This window comes from Cyprinus carpio, chromosome B1, assembly GCF_018340385.1.
Source record: "Cyprinus carpio isolate SPL01 chromosome B1, ASM1834038v1, whole genome shotgun sequence".
Lineage (NCBI taxonomy): Eukaryota > Metazoa > Chordata > Actinopteri > Cypriniformes > Cyprinidae > Cyprinus > Cyprinus carpio.
Genome location: NC_056597.1, coordinates 2,376,700 through 2,400,896, shown reverse-complemented (window position 1 = coordinate 2,400,896; position 24,197 = coordinate 2,376,700). Strand labels below are relative to the sequence as shown.

The 24,197-nt window shown below is 35.6% G+C and overlaps 2 protein-coding genes across 3 annotated transcripts; both read right to left on the bottom strand.

Annotated features, from left to right (window-relative positions):
• Positions 1-4,283: 4,283 nt before the first annotated feature.
• Positions 4,284-14,696, bottom strand: LOC109089981 (neuronal acetylcholine receptor subunit alpha-9-like). The gene is made up of 6 exons (XM_042717565.1): positions 14,648-14,696; positions 13,820-13,965; positions 9,836-9,990; positions 9,463-9,646; positions 6,652-7,003; positions 4,284-5,324 (listed from the first exon to the last, which is right to left on the bottom strand). The coding sequence occupies exons 1-6, from the start codon at positions 14,694-14,696 to the stop codon at positions 4,459-4,461; spliced, it is 1,752 nt and encodes a 583-aa protein (XP_042573499.1). The 3' UTR covers positions 4,284-4,458.
• A 4,855-nt stretch (positions 14,697-19,551) lies between these two features.
• LOC109093277 (rho-related GTP-binding protein RhoH-like) lies at positions 19,552-22,833 on the bottom strand. Of its 2 annotated transcripts, none has more exons than XM_019107008.2 (2): positions 22,375-22,833; positions 19,552-20,855 (listed from the first exon to the last, which is right to left on the bottom strand). In XM_019107008.2, the coding sequence occupies exon 2, from the start codon at positions 20,511-20,513 to the stop codon at positions 19,926-19,928; it is 588 nt and encodes a 195-aa protein (XP_018962553.1). In that variant the 5' UTR covers positions 20,514-20,855; positions 22,375-22,833; the 3' UTR covers positions 19,552-19,925. The 2 variants fall into 2 exon arrangements, with proteins under 2 accessions (XP_018962553.1, XP_018962549.1); XM_019107004.2 differs by having other exon boundaries at positions 19,552-20,852.
• Positions 22,834-24,197: the final 1,364 nt, after the last annotated feature.

Below are 24,197 nucleotides of genomic sequence, written 5' to 3'. Positions count from 1 at the left end.
ACTCCATCCAAGGTACAAGGAAAAGATTCTCTGCATATATTAAAAGTTCTAACGTCTTTCCAAAAAACAGTGATATTATGATTTAACAGCTTCCTAACCATAGAATCAGCCCTTAAGGTTTGCTCATTTTTACAGATAAAATTAATAGCATACTTATATCTTGCATTTTTAGACTTCTTATACTCAAGCTCAGGCCCTTGCCTGGGTCTACCTGCTATAAACCATAATTTAAAGGCTAAATATGTAGCTGATATTCAGCTACATATTTACTCCACCCAGGCCTTGTCTTATTCATTATACCCTTCGATTTAAAAAAATACTACAACCATGCAGAACACTAACAATATCATTACACATTGAGAGGATATCCCTCTGATGATTTGCATCTTTACAGTTAACATCACTACATATAATTGCATCCCTAGGTAAATTAATATAACTCAGACATCTATCTTTATTTACATAATAGACTAAAAGATCCTCCTTTGTAAGCTGACCAATCTGACCAATCCATTTTTACTGCATTGATATTATTTTCATTATTAGACATCGCTACAAGAAACTCAACATTTATCACCATAAACACAGGTATGTGATCAGTTGTTACTGTATCATATAAGATACTCATACCCCTCAGCGAGGCATGTGCATCTGCTGTATTAATACAATGGTCCAACCATAATGTTGTGTTCCAAGCCTCACTAACATAGGTATAGCTATTTACACTTGACAAAATGAGATTATTATCTTGGCAAAACTGAACAATATGACTGGAAAATAATGAATTTCTGTCTGAAATATCCGCATTCATATCCTCAATGACATACACATTAGAAATAGTAGAACTTTCAATAAAAGAACTGATAAAAGCTAGTCTATTTAAATACTCATCTTCATTATGATGGCATTTGTAAGGTGTATACACATTTAGAATAATAACATTCTTATCTTGATAAGTAATCTGTATTGCTTGAGGGCAGTCGTGGCCTAACGGTTAGAGTGTTGGACTTGCAATCCAAGGGTTGCAAGTTCGAGTCTTGGGCCGGCAGGAATTGTAGGTGGGGGAGTGAATGTACAGTGCTCTCTCCACCTTCAATACCACGACTGAGGTGCCCTTGAGCAAAGCACTGAACCCCCCCAACTGCTCCCCGGGCGCCGCAGCATAAATGGCTGCCCACTGCTCCAGATGTGTGTTCACTCCTGTGTGTGTAAACTTTTGGATGGGTTAAATGCAGAGCATGAATTCTGAGTATGGGTCACCATACTTGGCTGTATGACACATCATTTTCACTTTCAATACACCAATTAACATTCAATCTAATTACCTTAACCAGTGGGTCTAACTTTTTTCCCACAGTATGGCTACACCCCCAGATATCCTACCTTTGATTAAATCCATACCAAGATCTACTGTCGATTCACCAGCACCATGAAAATTATTATTAAGAGAATTCAATTTATCTTGCATTGTTAAAAACATAAAATATCACAGTTCTCCAACAGACTGTCCACAACTATATGGCGGGCTTTATCCCCAACACTCTGACCCACACGCATATGTATGTATATGTATGGCACACTTTTTCTTAGCTTCCGTTTCCATGGTGACTTTGTCTTGTGTGTTAACCGTGAACATGCTCTGAGCTGACTTATTCCCGGATACATTTTTGGAACCAGCATACCTCAAGTAAGCTAGGTGTGGGTTAATTAACCGAGCGTTCAGGGCATATGTGACTGTAAGTTAACCTTGCTTTCTGGAATACCCCCCTGCACTGCCTGGGAAGCATTTTATTTGTGTACGTCCTGTGCAGAATCCTGGCTACATTGAAGTACAGATTAATAAAGATGACTCAAAGGCTGATCCATGTGATCAAACAACTTCTTTATAAATGCTCTTTTTAAGTCGGTCCAAAAAGCGTTAACTTTGTAAGGGTCCTTGGGCAAATATTCAGCACTCAGTACTTCATCCATGCATACTTTTTGAACAAAGGCAGCATTTTTCAGAACTTTCAAATTGTTTAAAATGTTTAGTGTGTAGTAGACTTGTAGATTTGTTGGGGGTTCACACCAATGAGTTACTGAACTGTCACTGACCTGTTTGACCCATCTGCAAATATACTCCCTTCACTTGGGTGCACTATCATCTAGGCATGGGCTGGTACGAGATTGTGAAGGTATGATAACCTAAAGCAAAATTTCACGGTTTCATAGTTTCACTGTATTGTGGATACAGTTCTAACATGAGTTATTTTTAAATGTCTGACAACTTTTTTTCGCGTGAACAATTTATTTTTTTAAGCAACATACAATATATTAGGAAGAGTATTATTTTTTTCTTTTTTCTTTGATTTGTTTCTCAAGGGTTTGCTGAATCTGCTAGAGCTACAGCTGCCCTAAAAAGAAGAAAAATTAAAACTTAATTTAACCCAATTGTTTAATTGTTAATTTTTTTTTTTATTTAACTTTATCTTTTAATTACAGTACTCTTGCAAAATATTTTGATTGTATATATAATTTTACATATAAATGATTGGGTTATTTACATATATAATTGGTTGGGTGATTGGTTTATTAAATTATACAATTTGAAGCAAAAACAGAATGTTCTGACCAACTTAGTGAAATCAAGCTACGTAAAACACCCCTAAACAAAACAAAAGCAGCAGACAGACTGGATGAGAACGCAAATTCACTCTCTGACAACAGGAGGTGCTTATGGAACAGCAGCAAAATGGTTTCCTTGGTTTCCACAGCAGCGCTGTGCTTAAAAACAAGCACAGGTTTAAGCACAAGTTTAAGTTTTTTGCTTTCCACACAAATTACATTTTGGAAAGTGATTGCAGTGCAGTTTGTGCAAGTCCAGAACAGAGATTGGCTGAAATAAAACAAAAAGTGGCCAATTGCTTATCGCATAACGTCCAGGGGTTCTAAAACTGTGAAATTTTCAAATCACTGTATACCTTGAAAGCCGGTCCATGCCTACAATGAATGAGGATTGCCGCTGGGATTGCTTACAATTCAAGATGAGACTCACTGTGACTGGGCTAAATAAAATGGACTAAGAAAAGTTTGAAGAGCATAGGTTTGACTTTGACATTTGTGTGGATATAACTGCAATCCCTGGATATCGATAGGGGACATCTAGCATCCCTACGAAATGTAAGGGAAAGTAATTTTCTAATATCCCTGTGATAGACTGGCCAATTGTCCAGGGTGTGTCTCTGCCTTCCAGCCGAGATGCTGTGATAGACTCCGATATCACCATGACCCTACACAGGGCAAACAGTTTGGAGAATGGATGAATGGTTATTTTGTAATTTATTTATTTTTTCTCCACACAAAGGTGTTCCTCTTTCATTTCCCAGACTTGATTTAATCCGTGTAGGCTATTTGTTAAATATGACAACATGCAACATTGTTCCGGGGAAAATGCTCTATCAAAAGAAAACAATAAATGGTGCCAATATACAGTACACTCAAGTTGTGCTGTAATATTACAGACAATTCATAATCCTAACCTTTATCTCCATACTGAAATCTCAGGTGGCCAGACAGTGATCTATTATTTATGAATTGTTAAAATATAGGTGTCTAAGATGCCATGAGCCTGGAGACTGTAGTGTATACCATTCGTTTTCCAAAGCTTAGCCTAAATGTGTGATTTGAATAAACAGTGTTCGTAAACGGCTGTTGAGATATTCTCAGTTGAAATTAGTAGTCCCAGAAACAGTATTCCTTAAGTCATGGCTTAACAAGTAGATAGAGGTTTATGCCAGCCAGCACCTATTAAAGTAAATCTCTCCACTAATCTGCATTTCAGGAGATCATTTTCATGCAAGGCTTGGTTTAATACTTACACCAGTGCATGAATTGATTTGTCTCCAAATAATCAAGTTTCACCAGTTAGTTGCCAGTGTTAATTGCACTCTTTACATTTAATTTCTTTTTCCTTTTATCATCATTTGTTATTTCTAAGATGCTAAGATTCTGTGAGTGATCATGTTTTTTTTTTTTTTTTTTGGCGGGGTTTGTAGCACCATTTGAAAAGAATAATAGAAGCAGAGAACAAAGCAAGGAACAAGCACAGCAAATCAAAGAAATAAAAAAACAAATAAACTGAAGAAATACAATATCTCCATTGATAAAACGAATTGAATAAACAAAAAAGATAAGGATGCAACCAAATAAAAAAACCCTACAGAATCTTCTTGAATGTAATGAATGAAATAAACAGTTAAGAAAATGAGCCATTCAAACAACTAATGCTTGTGCAGTAACTGTAACCCACATATTATACTGAATGTAAAACATGAACCCATTTGCCAACAAATACAAGATTAAAGATTATAAGTCATGTTTGAAAAAAAAAAAGAACAATCAAAAACTAACTGGTCTTTTGACACAAAGTGTTAGCCAGTATGAAATATCAAATGATTACATCTTTAAGGAGTAAACGGTCTAGGTTGCCTTGGCCATGACAAGGATACTCATGAGGAAGACCATGATGAAAAACACCCACATGAAGAACCTGTCCATCACCTTGGCAACCTTCTTCCATTCAGCCCCTTTGGCCTGGTGTGCCCTCTGCTCTCTGAAACAGTTAGCTATGTACTCAATGTTTCGCACCACTTTCTGATGTTGGCCACAGATGCATACACATCCTGTGCCAGTGGTGGTCTTATTATAACTATCTGCTCCAAAGGTTTTGCTGTAGCTATTATCGTGGTGATACCCAACTCCACTGAGATAACCATTGCCATGATCGTAGGTGTATCCAGTAAGTTTTTCTGGAATGGAAAGTTCGCTATCTTTGAGTTTCTCCTGGCTTGTCAGTGGGAGCTTTTCACTTCCATCTCGGCCAATGTAGTGTGTGTATTTTGGATGATGGGCATTCTGTCGAATAGGGGAATTTGAAGATGAGCGGGTCCTCCTTTGCTGGTTATGCCTCTGTTGTCGATAGTTACTGTTGTTGTGATGGTACCCATTCCCATGCCGGTGGTCTCTGTGATTGTACCCATTAAACTGACTGTGGTTTCTGTCATCATGGTGACAGTCTCCATAAAACCCTTTGTCAAAATACCCATCTCTCTCAAGGCTAGCCAGTGGGTCTTCAGAGAACAATGTGCCTCGGTCACTTTCTGGTGTGGTACAGTTCTCCCCTACTTCATACACAAAGAAGATCTTCGACATGTAGTCTATTATCAGGACTTTGGCCCAGTGGGGCACAGGTTTGGCTTCTGCTCCACAGAAGTGTATATTCATGATAAAGATAGTCAAAGACGTAGAGGCCGTTATCATGGTCATTGTTGCAATGTAGTATTTTCCTATAGGAAAGACAAACAAGGGAGAAATAACAAAGAGGCTGTCAATGCTTATGACAAAGGATAAACAATAGACATTGTTTTTCTTTGCATGACATCATATTTAAACATATCAATAAAAATTATTGAATATTTCTTATTTGTGTTCATTTAGTGACACAATCTTAATTTTATTTATTGATTGATTGATAATATAGCATTTTTTTCTATTGTCTATTTCACCCAGCTACAGCCAGAACCACAAATCATTCATTTCCTATAGAGTCTTACTGAGACTGAGATGTGTAATATGTACTCTGCTTTTACTTCACTTCACAAACTGATAGTTAATTGCAACTTCCACTAGGGGGGCAATCGAGCCATGAGTAAAGAATTTAAAGCTGCAGTCTGTAACTTTTGCCTCTTTGTTGCCACCTCTGTTTGAAAACCTCCAATTTCAGCTGTTTGCGGAATTATCTTCCTTGCATGGGTTTTGCATCAGCACGGCTCCAGCATGGATGAATCTAATGTTTTGAGGAGTATGTGTGGCAGTCAGTCACCACACCAGTATGGATATTTATTGTACTTCGCAATCACAGATTCTAGCCTACGTCTTGGAATATGTGACCCAAATAAGAATTTTCACCATATATTGTCATCTGAACAAGTAAGTAACAAGTCTGCCACGTTTGTTCTGAACAACTGAGAGAAAAAGCATTACAATAAATTGCATGTGCTCATATTAGCTCATATTACATCAAATTATTATTATTGTTGTATTTTATTCTCAAATTATTAATTTTAACAGCATCAGCATTGCGTGACTATGAGTATAGTGTGTATTAGCCTGCAGATTTCAAATTTTGTACAGTCTAATCTCTAATTTTCATACCATTCAAATTTCATATTCTTGATTCTTTTAAGAAAATTCTTTTAACCCAAAAAACAAATTATGCTCCCTTCGAACTGGTTGTCTTTAAAATACAAATCTTGTGTAATCCCAGGCTATCTGTAATCAGAAGCACATTTAAAACTGCAATATAATTTAATTTCATTCACATGTGTTTCATAAACAGTATCCTTTGAAACATAATGATACATTCAATTATTGCAGCTGCTGTGAGAAAAGGCTAGAAACGATCCGCCACCTTCAGGATCCTCACATGTGATATAACCTAGTAGCTGGGAGAACTTTTTTATGTTTACAGACTTGATGTATAGAACTGTATAAACAGAACCACATTTAGCATTTTAACAGAATGGACAATATTCTCTAGCCAGAGACAAATGAAAAGAAAGAAAGAGAAAACCTATCCAAATATTTCAAAATTCTGCTCTGCTGTAAACTCACCAATTAGTGGAACACTTTCTGAAGGAGGCATACTCTCAGCCACCATCAGCTGAAATACAGTCAGAGCCAGCAGAACCGTCACCCCCAGTGAGACCTTCTCCCCTGAATCAGCAGGCAGGTAGAAACCCAGTGGAGCCAAGAAAGAGATGAGGAAACACGGCAGAAGAAGGTTGAAGATGTAGAAGGAAGAACGCCGCTTGAGCAGGACTGTGTATGTTATGTCAGGATACGGGTCAGAGCAGCAGCCGTACATTATGACGTTCTTAACGGCGGGCATGCCGTGACACTCCCATTCCACATTTTCCACAAAGTCTGAAAGGTCACCACTCTCCATGCCCATTCTGATATCTACCTGGGGTTACAGTGATGGGATTTTTAGTAGGGGACAATTCACAGTTCCAAAACTACCATCTGTATAACATGGTTTCATTTACATTAGATATGGATATATATATATATATATATATATAAAAATTTATTATATAATGATTTCTTCTTTAAAATTTCTATTTATTTTTGTTTTGTTTTTTATGAGGAGAAATAAGGCTCCCATGCATGAAGATGACACAGCGGTCCAGCCACCATAAATTTTATACAACTGGTAATATTCCTCCTTACTGAGTTTTTGTATGTATTCTGATTTCACTTCATAGTCTGTGGATGTTGAGGACATACTGACTAACAACATATACACCTACAATATATTAAGTGTATGTCAAGTTTTTTTTCATTTACTGTTACATTTATTTCATCTTTTGTTGAAGGGATAGTCTACCCAAAAATTTTAATTCTGTAATCATTAACTCACCCTCCACTTGTTCCAAACCTGTATGAGTTAATCAATAATATTACAGAATGAGTTTACAGCTACATGCATCAGACCTACAGATCTGAAGAACATTGGAGACCAGCTAATGGTAGCCACTGTATTTAAGACTAAAATAAGAGTAAATGAGCAAAACCCAAATGTGTTACAAATACCCCTGTTCATACCTACAGTTAGTGAATTAGGGGACTACATGTTACATCTATTGTAACATAACAGTGTGCAAATTGTACATGTATGCAGATACAAAAAGCGGTCCCACTTTATATTAGGTGGCTTTAACTACTATGTACTTACAACAAAAAAATATGTACAATGTACTTATTGTGTTTATACTGTTTTTATAAAGCTCATCGTTCAGAAAAGCAAGGTGTGCTCTGATTGCCCAGCTATCCAGTGCGTTGTGATTGGCCGAATACCTCAAGCGTGTGACGGAAATGTTACATCCCTTACTATACTGTGATGCCGTGTGTCCTGGAGCGCTGAGACAAAAACATTAAAAACCCATTATACAGTAAATGAGGCCTTTGTTGCATCCAGTGGTGACATAATTATGGATTATAATGACAATACCAGCGGATCTCAATTCTAGTCCTCGCGCCTCCCAGCTCTGCATATTTTGCACATCTCTCTTTGTTAACACACCTGATTTAGATAATCAGCTCATTAGAAGTGAGCTCTATGCATGAACTATGTTCCGATTGACATGGTCCCTACACAGTGTTTATTGCTCCCTACTCCCAGAGCAGGGGAAATCTGTTGAAGTTTACTTCACTTCTGAACATTCATACATGTATTTGAGCTGCACAATGTCTTCACACACGGACAAGTGTGACATCAAATATCTCTGTAAATAAATATAATTTAAATACACGTCGCACACACTTCAGTGCACTTTGAATGGAACATATACGTTCGCTTCGAACTGGAATCATGGCGGAATATCCTTTGATGTCCACCTTCCAGGGAACTTACGATCGAATAGAGCAAATGTCTGAAGTGATAACAGAAACATACAAAATGTGCAGAGCAGGGGGGCACGAGGACTGGAATTGAGAACCGCTGACTTTTACTGTCTTTTTACGTGTTATGTTGCATCACACTGCATTAACATAAAACCATGTCTGCATTTGTGATCGGAGAAACGCAAAACAACAAGCCCTACTCTACACTGCTCAAAACTTGTGTTTGAATCGTCATTGGCAAATCCTTTAAAAATGTAAACATACTTACAGTCTGTGAGTCAGAACAGCCGGCATTGTAGTCTACTCTACCAGGATCAGGAAACAATCCTTCATAAAATGCGCTGAACTGTTCTGGAACAGTGTTGTAAATACAACTTAACCACTGATTTCTAGTTGTGTCCTCTTTTGGAAGACCAAACATAGTATCGCTTTAAGATGGAAACACACAGTGTCTCCACAACATGGCGGCGGAAACAGCAAGAATAAAAGTTACACCTTCTTTCTTTATGTGAACATTTGGGCGGCGTTATGCAAATCTTCCCACATTGTGACGTAGACATGTGTGGGCGTCTTAGAACGAGCCATTTTAGGTAGGAGTGGTTGACTCTTAACTTTTATAAAGAATATCTCTTTGGATTTGAGACTTTAGTCTTTGCAACTTTACATATCTTCTTTATGATATGATAGAAAGAAAAAGTTGAAATTGCATCATATCTCCCCTTTAAGAGTGGGTTTGGTCAACAGTGTAATTATGAATGTAATTACATAACTTAATTACAGATTCAATTACATGCAGGCATTTTTAAAAATATTAGTGCAATGTAAAAACATGTATGTACACAATAAGTGCATTGTATCAAATTATTAATTTAAATGTAAGTACATAGTAGTTAAGGCCACCTAATATAAAGTGTGACTCAAAAAGCTGTTATCCAAAGCAACTTATTGGAATAATTCAACACAAGTATGCATGCTCACTATTGTACTTGCTATGTATGTACACCTATCAAGTACATATACCTGGTTGCCATTATAGGTCCAGGAGCCAAAGGTAAGGTTGCACTCCTGACTATCAAAGGGGAAATAAGAGACGTCCACCTTACAGGAACTCTTAGTGATGGCAGGGGAGTCCCAAGTGATCTCACCATTATACCTCAACACCACATTCGTGTCTGGGGGTCCGGAGGAGTCCTCCTCATCCGCACTGAGTGAAAAACAAATATAGAGGTCAATAATTCAGTCTTTTATGTATTCATTAATCAAATTTGAGCCTGTTGTCTATATTAGTTAAGTATGAATGTTTACATTCTCACATTATGTCATATTTAAATTAACAAAGTTGTATGTTTCTCTGTTTCATGCAAGATAGTGTGTGTATGTGACATGTTTTTACTTGTTATACAGAACGATGTCTGGTCTCCACACAAGATTGCTGGGTATTCGAATGACCTCAAGTCCATCATACTCATCTTTATCCCAATGCAGATAAGCATCATGCCAGATCTGACGCACCCAAAGGTATGTGGTCAACACCTGGTTCCTTTCATCCTAGCACAAAAGAGTCAAGCACAAAGCAAAAGCAACTTTCATTTACAAACATGCACATATTTTTTATTTATTTATTTAGGCTTTGTATATACAGTATATTAATTAATCAGCAGTTTTGGGGGTAACGCATTACAAGTAACGCGAGTTACGTAATCTGATTACTTTTTTCAAGTAACTAGTAAAGTAACGCATTACTTTTTAATTTATAAGAGTATATCTGAGTTACTTTTTCAAATAAGTAACGCAAGTTACTTTTTTTTCCAATTTATTGATTGACAGCTCTCCTGTCCCCATGTTGAGAGAAATCTGTTAATGTAGTCTTAAAATAAATATGAATATGCATTAATTCATCTCACTCACTCAAAAATCAGATTCGGTATTCCTCAAAATGAATAAAAATAATGCAACTTGGAATATGACGCAAACGTGCAATAATTAAATGTTAAACAACACAAATGTCCTTTATGTACTGTATTTAATTCCATTTTATAAACCAATGTCTTTGACCTCTGGCCTTCAATGATCCAGTTCAACCGTAATAAGCAAAAATTACTCAAGACAAAAATTTTGGTGTCTTTTTATTTATTTTTTTGTTATAAGTGTGTTGAAATTTCTTCTTCTGCATTCTACTGTACGGACGTAAATTTACTTTCCCTTCAGCCTGAGGCATATTAATTTCACTTTTAGTGTGAAAAGGCTTTTATATTTGCCAAAAACAAACAAGCAGGCCCTGTTCATATTTTAAAAAGTAACGCAAAAGTAACGTAACGCATTACTTTCCATAAAAAGTAACTAAGTAACGTAAGTAGTTACTTTGTTATGGAGTAACGCAATATTGTAATGCATTACTTTTAAAAGTAACTTTCCCCAACACTGTTAATCAGTTATTTGATTTGTGAATAACCACCTAAATCTTGGTCTATTGATCATACATAGTAATCACAGAAGACATAACTAGAGTCGTATGGATTTCTTTTGTACCACCTTATGTCTTTTTGGAGCTTGAAACCCTATGTGCTTACTGTGAACATGTTCAGATGTGATAAGGTTAGATATCTATTTTTCTTTGAGGTAACAGTATGGGTAACATGCTATGTTTAGACCAAGTATTCAGTCGCACAGGGTCTTGCACTGCAAGATAAAACCCTGTTGTTGTACATGGAACACTTTCTCACAACAATGAAGAATGAAAGGAAAGAAAGTCTGAACCCTTAGGTTGCACTTAATGCCTTCTACATATCACATCTCATTGGTTAAAAGTACTCCTCAGGTTCAGTAAATTAATATTTGATTGAGTTTGATCAGGGTGGAAATGAAAGCACAGCAGCCAAGAAAGCACAGCAGTGTCTCTACTTCCTCCGCAAACTGAGAAGAGCTAGAGCCATGTGCACCTTCTACAGAAGCACCATCGAGAGCATTCTAACAAGCTGCATCACTGTGTGGTATGGCGCCTGCAACGCGTCCTGCCGGAAGACCCTTCAATGCATAGTGAGAGCAGCTGAGTAGATCATTGGTGTCTCTCTCCCCTCCATCCAGGGCATTTACGGAACCCGTCTCACTCACAAAGCCCTCTGCATTGCAGGTGATCCCACTCACCCATCACACAGCTTCTTCAGTCTGCTGCCATCAGGGAGGAGACTGTGGAGTCTCCAGGCCAGGACCAGCGGACCAAAGGACAGCTTCATTCATCAGGCTGTCAGGAAGCTGAACTCGCTCCCAAACTTGCCCCCCCTTCCCTCTTCTGACCCAGGCACCACTGACCTATGAACCCCCACCCCCCCCACCCAAGTCCCATATCCCCAGGTCCTTCCACTCCCACTAACATACGGTGACATCCACCAGTCACTTTGTGCAGCATTGGTCTGCTCACTACCTCATTCAGCACAGAACTGACGGCATTCTACTACCTCTTCAGTCAGTTTAAATAAAAGAACTGCTCTCTGAGCCCTTTGTCACTTTAATTAGACTGAATAAGCTTTTTGCACTACAATGTTTTTATATGCACTGTTTGTTCACTTCACTGGTTTGCACTTTATATGCCATGTGTCTTGCGCTGCTTTATTTAACTCTATTTTTATTTTTATAATTTTTTACATGCCCTTATTTGTATAGTTGTATTTTATATTTAATCTGTATCTATCTGGATGTTTAGGCTCTACTGTTAGTGTTATCTGTATGCTCCATGGGTCTGAGAGTAACGCAATTTCAATTCTCTGTATGTATGTGCTGTACATGTGGAATAATTGACAATAAAGCAGACTTGACTTGAGTTGACTTGACTTGACTTGACTTGACTTGACTTGACTTGACTTGAAATTCAGTGCTTCTTAAATGAGAAATTCATTGTCTCTTTCTGGAACACACATAACAATCACTACCAGTGTCTTATTTAACCATCATCCACAGACTGACAGAGACACAAACACTGAATGTAAAATCATACAATTACAACTTAATTAGAGCATTTTAACAGGCTGTTCACCCAAAAATGAAATTTATGTCATCATTTACACTCATTTGCAATATTTTGTGCAAACAGGTGTCATTGCTTCCATTGAAGCACAAGATGTACAAGATTAAACCATTCTGAAATCATGCTGGATAACAACTTTTCAGAAACTTGTAGAGTTTATTCAGCACTTCAGCTTGAAGCCATATAGTAAGATATTCTGAAGTTTATATTAATTTGTTAATTAAATGTTTCACTCAGTTTGCTATACTCATAATGTGTATATGTGTTTGTGTACATATATATGTAAAAGGCAAAACTTATATAACAAGAAGTAAATAAATAAATAATTTACCTACTGGAGAAAGAAAATACACATCTTGATCACTTGATCACACATACTGTTGTACTAAATAAACACCTTGAAGTGAGAATAAAACATGATCTGCAGTGGCACACTTGCTAAAAAAAAACGATTATACATTAGTCATATAGCTCACACTATACATACAGGCATTTAATGTTTACAGTGTCACAGGATACAGAGAGTTGAGAAGAGGATACACACATTAAACATTTGATGAGTACTGACACCTAGAGTTATCCATAATAACTGCAACATTAGTGAAGACCACAGCTATTTATCCAGTGGTGGTAGTTTTGGCTGGTTGGTATTTCTGTAACTGCATAATTATTTGGACAGGAATCATTTTTCCCCACTGATGACCATTCCAATTTAGCTGTATGATCTTATTAAATGAATGAATTGTTTACATATAAGTTGCTGTGGGGGTTCTCCACTTGATGTCCAACGTAAAATCTGTGTGCTAAAGCAAAATCTTTTCAAGAGTAAAACATGCTTTGAAATTGGCTAGGCACCATTAGCAAATTTGCTGTCATAACATCGTTAACTGCTAATATTTAAGTACTATGCATAAGTATGAATTTGAGCTAGGCATGTATTTTCAGAGGTAAAAAGTTTGGGCCAATTGTGCAATCTTTGCGGTTTCAGCATTAGGTTGCCAAAGTATGATCAGAACATACACATGCCATGCCACATCAAGGCCAGTTGGACAGCGTGTGGGTGTTTTGCTGGTGCGATATACAGTATGCCTTGATCTCCGAACCAACGGAAGTGATTTCAAACCCACTGTTTCTGCAATAGGTCTGATGCATGAAGCTGTAAACTAATTCTGTTCTGTTATTGATTAAAATTGTGACGTAAAATAGGTGCAGGATTTAAGATCAGTATTCCATTACCCGCTGTGTGTGTGTGTGTGTGTGTGTGTCTGTATGTGTGTATGTGTGTGTGTGTGTGTGTGTGTGTGTGTGTGTGTGTGTGTGTGTGTGTGTGTGTGTGTGTGTGTGTTTAGTGCTCACCATATCTTTGATCTGTGAGAGTGTGATCTGTAGAGTGACGTTAAGGGCTTTGTCTGTGTCCTCCACAGGCCGTAAAGCATTAGAATAGTTCTCCATTAGGTCATTCAGCAGTTTTTGAGCAAAACGACCTTGAGCAGAGAAAACAACTAGAGAGGACATATATTTTATTTAGTTGTTGTCATTAAAAAAATTTGAGACATATCGCATAAAAAATAATACATTTGTTGAAATTTAACAAATCATTTCAATATTTCCTCAGGTATAGTAATTTATATATATATATATATATATATATATATATATATATATATATATATATATATATATATATATATATATATATATAACTATATTTATAAAGCAAATGTATGTATATTGTGTATAGATAAATAGTAAATATATAATAGTACACACATACACATATTTAAAACAAGAAATACTATTTGTTAATGAGGTATGAAAATTAGTTCAAAATATTTACTCTAAAAATCTGTTGTTATCTGAAACAATATTGTTTATCAAATAAATGAATTTTGTTTTAAGAATGTTCAGTTATCTTCTTCTGAAAAACAAGACAAAATACTGGTTAGGAAAATGATTTATCTTTTGTCAGTATCAGCATTAAAAAGAGCATGTACTTACCATGTAGCAACATGCTAATGTGAACCACAAGAAATATTATCTCCATTTTTCAGAAGAATGGCAAAAAATAAAATACAATCTGCCAGTTATTATTTGCTGTTGCTTCTCACTTGCCGTCCATGGTCATACGTTATTTGCTGCAGAGGAGGACAGAGAGACTGTAAAAAGTCCCATAGCGGTCTGAACGTTGAGAGTGGTGGTGAGCCAGGTACAACACTGAAGGCCTGAATGTCATTCTTACTGTTTCTCTGGAACAAGAGCCGAGGTATCACATAGCATGCACACTAACACACGCACACACACACTTCTGTTCACCGTGGAGATACTTATCTATGCAAGAAGAATGTGTGTTTATTTTATTGGAGATCTTCTGTTCTTTCCAAAAACATCTTATGTGTTATCTTTTGCAGACTTGTGAAGGATTGTCCATTGTGTGATTGTGTGTGACTGAATGTGTTTGTTCTGTCCGTCACAGTGAGAGCTGATCCAACAAGAGTGTAGTGCAGACAGGCCATGTGGTTTGAGTGTTACACACAATGAATTTTAAAGAAAGAGAGGTCTGTCTCTGACACATGCACACACTAAATTTCAAGACAGCAAAGATTAACAGGTAACGTGTTACAAGGTTTAAATTCTAGACATTTCTTTTGCAGACATGGAAATGAAAGATATCATTTTTAACCACCTTTTCTTTGCATCTCTGTCACATATCAACTTTCTATCTCATTAAAGAGTGAGAACAAGTAATATTGTTCCCTGTATTAGTTTACTGGCGGGGTTATGTTCTTTTTTCAATGGCTGAAGCACAGAAATGAAAAATATATGTAAAACTAATACTATAGTGCCACATTTGTTCAGACTAACATTGTTAATAGTGCACAAATTTTTGATATTTTACATGAGATAGAACAGGCTATGAAACAATGAAAATTTATGTATCAAATAATTCTTTTATATAAATCTTGTAAACAAATCCATTTGTATTTTCTCAAAAAAAAATCCATGCTTGTTACTAAATATGGGTCAAAAACATTAAAAAATAAATAAATAAATGAAAGGTCTTATATATGCATGTCAAAATGTTAAATAATGACACAACTAGTATTCAAATCTGACTTTTAAGGTAATAGATAATAATAAAAAATATGAATAAAAAAGCTTAAAATTGTAAAAATCACAGATGCATTCTTTGCCATTAATTTGACAGATTGCATCAACATATTGTAACTGTGTAGTCAGAACATTTTCTAAATTAACTTTCTCTCCCTCCTTCTCTCACACACACACACACACACACACTATAGCCTATATATATTTGAAAATTCCATTTCAAGAACTTGGAATATGTTTTGTCCCATGTGTAAAATATCAGTGAGTTATTTTACAAGTAACTTAAGTAACATATTTCTAAGCACCTTTGGGGAGCTGTTTGTAACTGAATCTCTTTAGACAGCCCCCTCATATTTCCCAGCGCCTACGCAGGAATACAAGCACATACACACACAATGACTGTAGGGTCTGAAATGATGACAGGAACAAGACAGGAAGTGGTTCTTCTCGAGGCGTCTTTCTATCTTTCTCTTTCTTTCTCAGGCGTAGGAGAGTTTCATTTCCTGTAGTGCATTTCGACATATTATGCTGCAAAACTACATTTCCCATAATCCTCCAGTACAGACAATTGTTCTCAGGGATGATTAATTAAATAGCCTAGATTTCACTAAAGAAAGCAGTTTTAAGTAATTATCTTTTTTTCTTCCATTGCTCTCTCTTACCTGTTCATGTTACACTGCAGCAGATCAGGTAAGTGTAGAAAAAAAAATGACACAATAAAATGACATAATGACTAAGGATGTGTATTCTCTTTGTGTTTTCTGAAATTAGGGTGATTCTCTCAGTATCATTTTCAGGGGTATCACTCCTTCCTCTGTGACTCACTACTGGCCAGACAACACAAAGTGTGGAAAATCCTAAAGGTTGAAGTGATGATTTTTAATATCTCTGCCTATTGCCAAGGTTTTATGTTTGTTTTGTTGGTTGTTGGTGTTTTTTGTTGTTGTTGTTGTTGTTGTTGTTTTGTATTTTTGTTTTTTTGTTTTTTCAGCGGCTGGAGCTTAAATGCATATGTAACTTATCTGGTGATGCACAATCTCTTAAATTTTGGCTTAACTGTCATAAATAGGTGATTGTGTAAGGCTTTGATGCTTTATGGGTGGATTGTACGTGTATGTGTATCAGAGCGCTCATGTGGTAAGAGAATAATGCAGGTGTTTCCTGTTGTAAAAAAGAGAACAGAATGTGTGGTGGGTCGCCTAGAACAAATGTGTATATGTGTGCATGTATTGATTTAGTGTGTTGTGCAGACCACAGCACTCTGTAAATTGGACTAAAGCAATGACTAAAGCATACACACACACACACACACACACACACACACACACACACACACACACACACACACACACACACGCACACCTGTGTAAAATCTCCAACAGTCTCTCTAACACATATTAAAGTTTCAAGCCTATTTCTTTAAAGGGATAGTTCACACAAAAAGGGAAATTCGGTCATCATTTCTTCATTTTCAAGTCATTACAAAAGAAATATAAAAAAGATACTTTAAAAAATGCCTCAACTGTTTTCGTCTGTGCAGTTGAAGTTATCGAGGTCCAAAATAACACTAGACCCCAATGTCTTTCTGTCTTTTTTTTATTCATTTATTTCTATTTTTGTATGCACAAAACACTCACACACACAAACATATATACATATTGCAGTTTGAGTACAATCCTGTTGACTATATTACCTAATGCCTCCATTCATTTGTTCGTGTTGTTTTAAGTTGATTTTTAGAGGTACAAAATATTTCTGATAGCACTGGAATACCTTGACTTACAAAACATTTTGAGAAGAGATTTACATCGTATTTACTTTTCACTCTGCAGTTATAACGATTTTCTAGGGAGCCACGAAGCACAACGTGGTTTCAGTGAGTTCAGAGAGAGACGTTCTCCTGCTGGGATGTGGTTTCAGGGTCTGAACTCTTTAGTTCTCCAAACGCACCGGCCTACATCACCTCGTCTCCATAAACCACATAACATATACTCCTTCTTTCTGTTGCTCGGTCTTCTTCTTCTCCTCTGCCAGCTCTTCCTTTTATGTAGTGCGAGTAGTAGCACGCATCTCCTTTGTTTTTACATTTTGCCTGTGTGCTAATCTGATGACAATTTTATAAAACATTCTGCTGTCTAGTAATATAGCACAAAGTCTCAAAATGTCAGAGACTGCATGGGAATATTATAAATAAATGTATTCTGTGCATTTTCCTAAAATCTCTTCTATGCATCAATCCTTATTCACATGAGCAGTTTTATATTGTTCCCAAACAAGGCTCTATCAGTTTGCTGGACAAGCTAATTGTGATACACTGCAAATCTGAAAATATCTGATGTAAAATATATAATCATAATCAAGAAGGTCTGTACAGTATTGTACAGTGCTGTTGAAGCTTAAGTAGAGATCAGCTCGAACAATGTGAACTCTGTCTCCGGTTTCTTTGTGTTCATTTTCACCAGACACTAGTACACACTTAGCTCTCACAACTGACAACCAAACCTGGAACCTCAGAATACAGAGTGTTTCAGAATGGCTAGAAATAACATACTCGCTTTATGTCCTGCATGTACAGGTATGTAGAGTCGTACTGGAGAAGACATTATGTATAATGTATTACATATTATATCTGGTGTGAAAAAACACTTAACCTGTGGCTTGCAAAGTGACTGTATGTCAAGACTATCTCAGATTCAGATGTTTATTGCATAACAACAGAAGAGATCATTCACAAATGTTATGATTTATTTGTAACATCCCATATACTGATCTATATTTAAACAGAACGTTTTACATCAAATGAGGTAAGAAACAGCTTGGTTATTTTTCTATGCAGATATTTTGTCATTAATGTTTATGATCAAAATGTATGTATTGTATAAGGTATCTTCAAAAATGTATTGTTGTTTGTCAAATCGAATAATATGGAATAATCTCTAGTAAAACTGTTTTTAGCAAGGCGTATTCAAATGAGGTATGGGGACCCCCAAGGGGCCTCTAGAAAGGGCTATGTGGGCCGCAGAAAATTTCAGCGGAATTGAGTGTAAAAAAAAAAAAAAACACTTTGCAACAAAGTTTACTGTTAAAAAAAAAAAGAAGAAAAAAATATAATAAAAAATGCTATACAAATAAATTTAACTCATTAATAAACATTTTGAACAATAACATTTTCCAGATAATAAAATTTATTTATAATAATTTATTACTGAAATTTTAAATCACAATTTTTTATATCTATTTTTTCTCATAAATTCTTGGAATTAAGTTTGAAATCCCCCTTTTCAAATTCATTTTTAGGTTTGATAAAAACATTTTCCACAGTTCGCTGTGCATGACAAACCACACAGATACATTAGCAAAGTAACAGCTAAACTCTTTTTTATTAAAACAACTACTTATTTAAGTGACTTCATAAAGACTATGAAATCAATATTTTATGAATAAGAACTTCACGACTAAAATCCTCATTTTAGCTTTAAGCTCCATAAACATATCACAAAAAAAGCATTGTCAGCAAATCAGAAATACATTATCAAAGTGATTTAATCACCATCTAAAATTAAAATTACAGAAGGTGATCTCAGTGTAACATTATGAAGTGAATTCTTATTTTACATGATCACAAGTGTAGGAGAGGAACCAGCAGTTTCGATTTACAAGAATGAAATTTAAAACTGAACTTGAGGAACTACAATCTAAAAATTTACATTTTGCAACACTTGTAGCAGTGCAATAAAAAATGCACGTCTTGACTTGACTTGTAAAACAAGGGCACAGCTGTTGTATAAATGGTCAACCAAACCTATATAAGTTGATATTAACTACTATGTACTTACATAAAAAATTAGTATATGTCCTTATTGTGTTCATGTTGTATTGCAAAACACCTTTGCTGCTATTGAGGTGGGATACGGGTAAGGTTAGGGACAGGTTTGGTGGTATGGGTAGGTTTAAGGGTGGGTTAAGGTGTAAGGGATGGGTCAACAGTATAATTATACATAAATTAATTACAAATGTAATTACATGGAGGCATTTTTAAAAATGTAAGTACAATGTATTTATATACACAATAAGTGCATTGTATCAAATGATTAATTTAAACGTAAGTACATAGTAGCTAAGGCCAGCTTATATAAAGTGGGACCGAATAAATAGCTGTTCGATGTCTAATGTGTCTAACATATGGTCAGATTTCAGAACCTGACTCAAAATCAAACCAAAGTCTTTTAAGTAAACTGTATGTAGAAATCAGTATTAAAAAGTCTTTGTTGAGGCTTCAAATACTTGGTTTTGTGTGTGAGAAACTATTTTGTCTTAGTGATGAGAATTAAACAACATCCCTCTATTAAAATCATCAGGAGATTTTACAGGGGTTAAGGTCCATCAGTCTCCGCCTTGTCCGTCTTCGTGCCCGATTAACAGCCGTTCGAACGGCACACTCAAAAACCTGTTGCACACCACGATTGCTGAGAGCCGAGCATTCCAGGTATCCCTTGGCACGGATCTCCTGTGCCACCTGTTTGCCCTCGGAGGCTGTGGTGCAGTTAGCACGATACGGACCCATCTCACGATGGTCTGTCTGTGTGGCAACAACTAGCACAGGTACTTTTGGAAGAAATTCCCTCACTTCAGCGATCCATTTATACCGCAAATTATTTAACGAATTTGGATTTGCCACCGAATAACATAGCAAAACCACATCGGCCTGCTGATAGGACATGGGCCGGATTTGGCGGAATGTATCGTGTCCGGCTGTATCCCACAGTCCCAAGCTTATCTGGATTCCATCCATGAAAACATCAACGCCAGTGTTTTCATAGACAGTCGGTCTGTAGCTGTCTGGAAAAGTTTCAGAAGTGAATCGTACAAGAAGTGCAGTTTTACCCACTGCACAGTCCCCGACCAGTACGCATTTCACTGAAGTCTCTGCCAACCCATTCATCCTTCTGTCTCTAGTGTCGTAGTTATTGTAAAGTACAGTCTAATGCTTCTACAAAAATAAATCAGCGGTGTCCGACAGATGATGAAGTCATCATTGTAATTTCAAGTCTGCAGAACTATGAGGACTAAAAGTAAAAACCCTGCATGTTAAACAGCATTCTGAAGTCTTCTTCACACTCTTCGTTTTGTGACGTGGTGATTTATTCCTCGGCTCTGTATTCCAGTGAATGTTTAGGAACTGAGGTCATTATGTACCATTAGAAATATTTATGACAGAAATCCAGAAGTGAGAAGTCCCCCAGCCGTATCTTTCGTTCGACCGTTGTACTCTCTCTGACTCCTGCTTAGTTGAAAGAATAAAGTAAAATTACAAATATGCAATCACAAAACACCAAGAAATGTTTTCATACAATGAGATTTTTTATATGTAACCTTAAAATAGATTTATATGTAATCTAATTTGTCTAATATTTAAAGAAATTATTATTTAATCAGACCAAACCTGTATGATTCTCTTTCTTATGTGGAACACAAAAGAAACTATTTTGAAATGTCTCATTCTTTTTTATTTATTTATTTTTTTGGTCCATACAGTGACAGTCTATGGGGTCAGATGTTTCGACTGCAACGTTCTTAAAAATACATTCCTTTGTGTTCCACAGAATAAAGAAATAATTTTCTCATTCTCATTTTTGTGCTAAATATACATTTAAAAAAGATATATTACAAAATCATGCAATAGACAATCACTCAATTTTTCACTTTCTCCTCATTTTTCATAGATGTGAAATAGAGTACAATGTCCCACTATACTACAGAGCACAGTAGACCTCTCTCATTATGAGGCCTGGGACGATGCTTCCCGTTGACAACAGCCCTGCTATCGACTAAAGTCTTATTTAAAAGTTTTTGGTTATGAGTGTTCTAAAAAAGGCTGTTTAACACAAATACCACAGCATATTTGTTTGTTTATTTAATAAATCTATGGGCCAGTGCTGGTAAGGATGTTTTTGACGTAACACAACCTTATAGATGATTCTCGAAAAGGCAATGGCTTACACTTCCTAGGCCTACAAGGCTGTCGTGAGAGGAAAGTACACTAATGATTCAAACAGCTGCTCCAGTTAATACCACAAAAGACCAAATGGTTGTAATATATTCTGTCTGAAAACACTTTTTGGCATTATCAGACTACATTTAAGAATAAGAATAATCTGGCAAGTATTTAATAGTCTCTACCGTTCAGATACATTTCTGTGCCAATACGCATTTTAAAATGACTCCATTAATTATATCTTCATCGACAGCTGAAACACATCAGGATTCTTAAAGTATTGTGTGCTTCTTGAAAGAAATATTATGAGTATTGGAAAAATTATCTAAATTTAGAGGATTATAATACGTTCGGTGATGGAGCACACACACAGACTCTAAGCATTGTATAATAAAAATATAGAATAAAATACTGTATTTCGATTTTTGTTCATCAAAAAATTATTAGTAAATAAAAAATTAGATATGTTAGCAAAAAGTATCAAACAATTTATTTAATAAGGCCCTTGCTAACCAAGTTATATTAAACCAGGGAACAAGAATGTTATGATTTTCATTTTTTAAAGACATAAAAAATGTTTCAATAAACATTTAAAAAAAAATCATTTAAATTTAAACCGGTTAATAATCTTACAAATAACGAACACTATAAATAGCAGGTTTGGATTGTTGATCAATTTATGCAGATGAAACAAGTTTTTAGATTATAAAAAAAAAAATACATTTATACATTTATAAAACAGATTCACAGTTTTAAACTGAAGCATAATATAGTTAATAAATGTATTACAAAGAAGAAAGCAACTCACCTCTTTGAACTCTTCAACTGTGAGATTTACAAGTTCATGTAAATCAACTCAATTTAGCATGTTATTTTGCATAATTTAATTAAGCATTATGAAAAGATCAGAACTCAGTCGAAAGCAGCATATTTCTCCGAAGTTAAACTGTTCCATTCAGGAAATTCAAATACTCAAACACAGAGAGAAAATATATGCCTTCACGGACGGAGCATATATGTTGCATCCTCTAGTAGAGGGAAGTGAAATGCGAGGCTGGGCTCTTTTCTCTGTAAAATCGTACATCAAATCTCTTCTAAGCTTCCGCTGTGACGTTCTCAGCACATCTACGGTGTTGAGTCTTGCTTCTTCTGCAGTAAAGAACTCGTGCATGAAACTAATGCAGGTAATGCAGCAAAGAAACAAAGATACAAACAAGAACAAGATCAAGCCCTACATCAACGCTCATGTCCAGATTAGATTTACTGTTTTTTCTTTGTTTGGGGTCCCTGAGACCACAGTGCTGTCTGTATAGTAGTCATTTTAGTAGTTTTGAAATTAATCCTTATTTCCAGTTTAAATTATTTTATCACTAAGTAAACACATTTTAAAGAGGACTGCCAGACATGTTTTTTTTTTAAAAAGCCAGAGAGGTTCTCAGATCTCAAACAAAACATGAAGTTTAAGGATAAGTGAAAAAGAATAATTACCACAATATCATAGCACTTGTTTAGGTTATAATAGGGCATGTAATTCAAGCATGATAGTTTTATCATGGACTTCGAATTTGTGTTTACCACTGGTAAACAAACAAAAGGTAGCGATTCAAACTATTTCAATTTTCCATTTTGAAGGGCATTGAACATTTATAATCAATACAGCAAACAAGTTGTTTGTTTAATAAAACCTTATATTCAATTTCAAATAGCACAAAGTAATTTGAGTCAACAGTGTCGCCCTCTGATGGAGAGTAAATGCACTGCAGTCTCTTCAACAGCTGCCACTTTCATCATGGAGGAATCTGACCTTTACTAATTGAAACAAACGTCAGCTTACTGAGCATTGAACATGCGGAGTTATATTTACCCCCCACAAAAAATTTCAAATGAATAAAAAGAAAATGTAGAGAAAGAAAAATTATGATGCAGAAAATCCAAGCACATGCTACGCTAACCACTAGAGCTGCGCTAACTACATAACATTTTAATTTCACCAAAAGAATCAAAGCTTGTACATGTTAAGACTTTATTTATCTGTTCAGTTTTTTCAACCATTTCTAACAAAAATAAAACAAAATTTGACATATAAAATCTTTTGAGGTTCAAAATATACAATTTCACAAAAAATATTTTTTCAGAACAAATTCTTACACATAAGAATTGTGATTTGCATAGCAGCATTAAGATGTTTATAAAATATGTGCGATATCATCATTTTCAACTGGAAAAATATAAAAAACAAAACTGAGCTAAAAATCAAATACTAGCACAGCATAGCAACATAAAATTTTCAATTCTGATATAGGATCTGTCCAAGCTGCTTACAAACAAACTAAAATGCAAAGCTGATTGAGGATCAGCATTTATATTTCCAGAAACTCTATTAACGTTTTTCTATATATACCAACACTGAAGAGAATAATCCATCCTACGACATTCCCATTTCCATACATTACATCCTAGGTCTTGTAAAACTGACATTACACTTATAAACCAAAAGTATGGCTCAAAACAATGTATAATAAAAATAAAATTAAATATCAAACAAGTACCTGAATAACAACCCACTTTTTCTCCTATATGGTCTGGTTATGTAAAATGTGTGACCATCATATATAGTTACAAAACGCCAAA

Excerpts from the sequence above, each read along its gene's own strand:
- LOC109093277 (XM_019107008.2), bottom strand. The coding sequence starts at position 20,513 with ATGAATGGGTTGGCAGAGACTTCAGTGAAATGCGTACTGGTCGGGGAC.
- LOC109089981 (XM_042717565.1), bottom strand. The coding sequence starts at position 14,696 with ATGACATTCAGGCCTTCAGTGTTGTACCTGGCTCACCACCACTCTCAA. Across the intron at positions 9,991-13,819 it reads TCTCACAGATCAAAGATATG|GATGAAAGGAACCAGGTGTT; the intron begins GTGAGCACTAAA and ends CTTTTGTGCTAG. Across the intron at positions 9,647-9,835 it reads GACATCGTTCTGTATAACAA|TGCGGATGAGGAGGACTCCT; the intron begins GTAAAAACATGT and ends TTTTTCACTCAG.